The sequence below is a fragment of the Electrophorus electricus genome, chromosome 18 (assembly GCF_013358815.1).
Source record: "Electrophorus electricus isolate fEleEle1 chromosome 18, fEleEle1.pri, whole genome shotgun sequence".
In the NCBI taxonomy this organism is placed as follows: domain Eukaryota; kingdom Metazoa; phylum Chordata; class Actinopteri; order Gymnotiformes; family Gymnotidae; genus Electrophorus; species Electrophorus electricus.
This window is the reverse complement of record NC_049552.1, coordinates 12,677,830-12,680,329: the sequence shown is the minus strand read 5'-3', so window position 1 is coordinate 12,680,329 and position 2,500 is coordinate 12,677,830. Positions and strand designations below refer to the sequence as shown.

General features: G+C 50.4%; 1 protein-coding gene across 1 annotated transcript in view; it reads left to right on the top strand.

Annotated features, from left to right (window-relative positions):
• Positions 1–2,500, top strand: part of epha4b (eph receptor A4b) — an 83,466-nt gene that overhangs the window by 47,650 nt on the left and 33,316 nt on the right. Inside the window, exon 6 of the mRNA XM_035536401.1 lies at positions 1,324–1,436. Within this exon, the coding sequence (XP_035392294.1) occupies positions 1,324–1,436 (113 nt within the window). The remainder of the gene's footprint in view (positions 1–1,323; positions 1,437–2,500) is intronic.

Sequence of the window (2,500 nt, the reverse complement as noted above, 5' to 3'; positions counted from 1 at the left end):
GCCGCTTCGGCTACCCAAACGATTTACATGGCATATTCGACCAGCCAGTGGACGGGTTTTCAAATAAACACGTGCATGGCACCTGCCCGCCTCTCTGCCCTGGAGGATGGAACACCTGCCGTTCCGGGGACAGGGCAGGACTGCCGCGTGCATCCGGGCGGAACGCGTAGGGACATGAAGCTGAAGCCTCGAGGGTCATAAACAACCAGGGGAATCTCAGGCCCATCGATTCTCTTTCCCCGCTGGTTTCTGTATGACACGATTGTTTTTTACTGTGGCGTTTATTTATTTCTCGGGTCGAACTTGCTCCTCGCAGCGGTGTGTGTGTGTGTGTGTGTGTGTGTGTGTAAGGAGACAGGAGCGGATTAAGGAAATACCTTTTCTGACCCTCAACTGTCTTTCTCTGTTTCTGCCTAGTCAGAATATATCCAAAGAGAGAGAGATTCTCTGTCGCTAAACAAATACCTTTGATTCAGATACCTTTGTCAATTTTTGACATGTTTCATTTTATCTGGTACATCATTTCGAGCTCACCTTTCCCTCCAGAGTGAAGATCCGTTTTTTAGTTTTTAATACCGTCGTAATTCAATCCCGCAAGCAACTCTAGGTCCAACAAAAGCGGTAAGCGATGGGGAAAAGTCTCCAGATGGTAAATTTTCCCATCTGAGTTTTGCCTGACCGATAAGGAAGTTGCTGTTTCGTTCTTCCCCCCTCTGATTATGTCCTGCGCCAGAGAGAAAGAGAGAGACAGACAGAGTGAGGGAGACGGAGAGAGACTCGGAGAGAGACTCGGAGAGAGAGACTGCCGCAGCCAGGTGCTGGTGGAGAAGCGTAATTAGCTGCTGGATTACTGCCCCTGTCCCTCTTGAAGCAGAAAGTGTGTGTGTGTGTGGGTGTGTGTGGGTGTGGGTGTGGGTGTGTGTGGGTGTGGGTGTGTGTGGGTGTGGGTGTGTGTGTGTGTGTGTGTGTGTGTGTGTGTGTGTGCGTGTGGGTGTGGGTGTGTGAGAGAGAGAGAAGAGCTCTTCACTCAGTATATTCAATTTCCTTCTGCAGTGGTATTCCATGGGAGAATAGATATGGCAGGAATTCTATCAGATGACCTGCGATTAAAATTTTAAAGGCGATGTTGGCACACCTTGGAATGCATAACACACACACACACACACACACACACACAGTTCATTTTAAATATTATCTCCTGCTGTTGATTCCCCAAATAAATCAACACCTTTATACTGCGCTGTTTACCGTGCACTAATTCCTCATTAAGAATTGAGAATGCGATTCCAATCACTCTCCCTCTCTCTCCCTCTCTCTCCGCAGTGAGTGTTATTCTGAAGGAAAGGAAGAGTAAAGACAGTGTCACGCTGGCGTGGCATGGGCCGGACAGACCCGACGGAGCCATCGTGGAATATGAAGTCATCTATTACGAGAAGGTAAATGCATCTTCTCTTCTTCTCGCCTCTGGTCCTACCTGTCTAACAAGCATGCCTCTCTTCTCCACGCCCTTTTCACACAGGGGCGCTCTGTGCCCCGTAAACATCACGGGCGTCAAGGCCACGGCCGTCGCCTGGCCCATCCCAGGGCGATGCCTGCCGCGCGTAAAAAAACCAAGTACAGTCTCCTAAATTAGCTCCGGCGACCCAGAGTCCCTGGCTCACCTGAGCCCGTAACGTGTTGGCGACATCCCAGCCTCCACACCTCCAGGAGGCCCGAGGTCACCCGCGCCGGTGCCGGCTTAAATCGGACCAGAGACGACCACAGCCTGAGAGCTGTGGGTGTGCCGTGGTTGTGTTGTGGTTTGTTGTTGTTGTGACGTGGCTCTGTTGTGGATGAGATGTGGCTGTGCATTGCTTCATTGCCTTCGCAGCCTGGGCCGGGCTACAGCGAGTGTGTGTGTCAATCGAGAGCGTGTGTGTGTGTGTGTGTGTGTGTGGATGGGAGACACAGAGGATGGATTTTGGGTGATTATGGGTTATGAGTTTATATTGAATACACAGATGGGTGTCTGGCACAGAGGAAGCTGTGGCAGATGGTGTGTGTGTCAGAAGTCACGCGAGCGCGCGCACACACGCACACACGCTTGTTTGTGGTAGGTTTGGAGGACAGGGATCGGGATGCTGCAGAGCTCATTAGGCAATGGAATGCCCTTTTCTAATTGTGCGCGAGTCGCCGCGGCGACCAGATCGCCTCAACTAACCCTAGGAAAGGGGTACACAGCTCTAAGTTTGCATTTCTCAGAGGGAAATCGTCTCTTATTACGCTACTCTGATTAGTTCATAGACCACTTTTCAGTTGTTAAGCACACACACACACACACACACACACACACACACTTCTTGGTGCCTCAGGGAAAAGCCTTAATGAGTTGTTTATTGTACATGAATGAAAACACTGAACTGACTTGTTTTCTCGCTCACACACACACACACACACACACACACACACACGCACGCGCGCACAAAACAAGACGTTATCCCTTATAATATCCCACTCAACG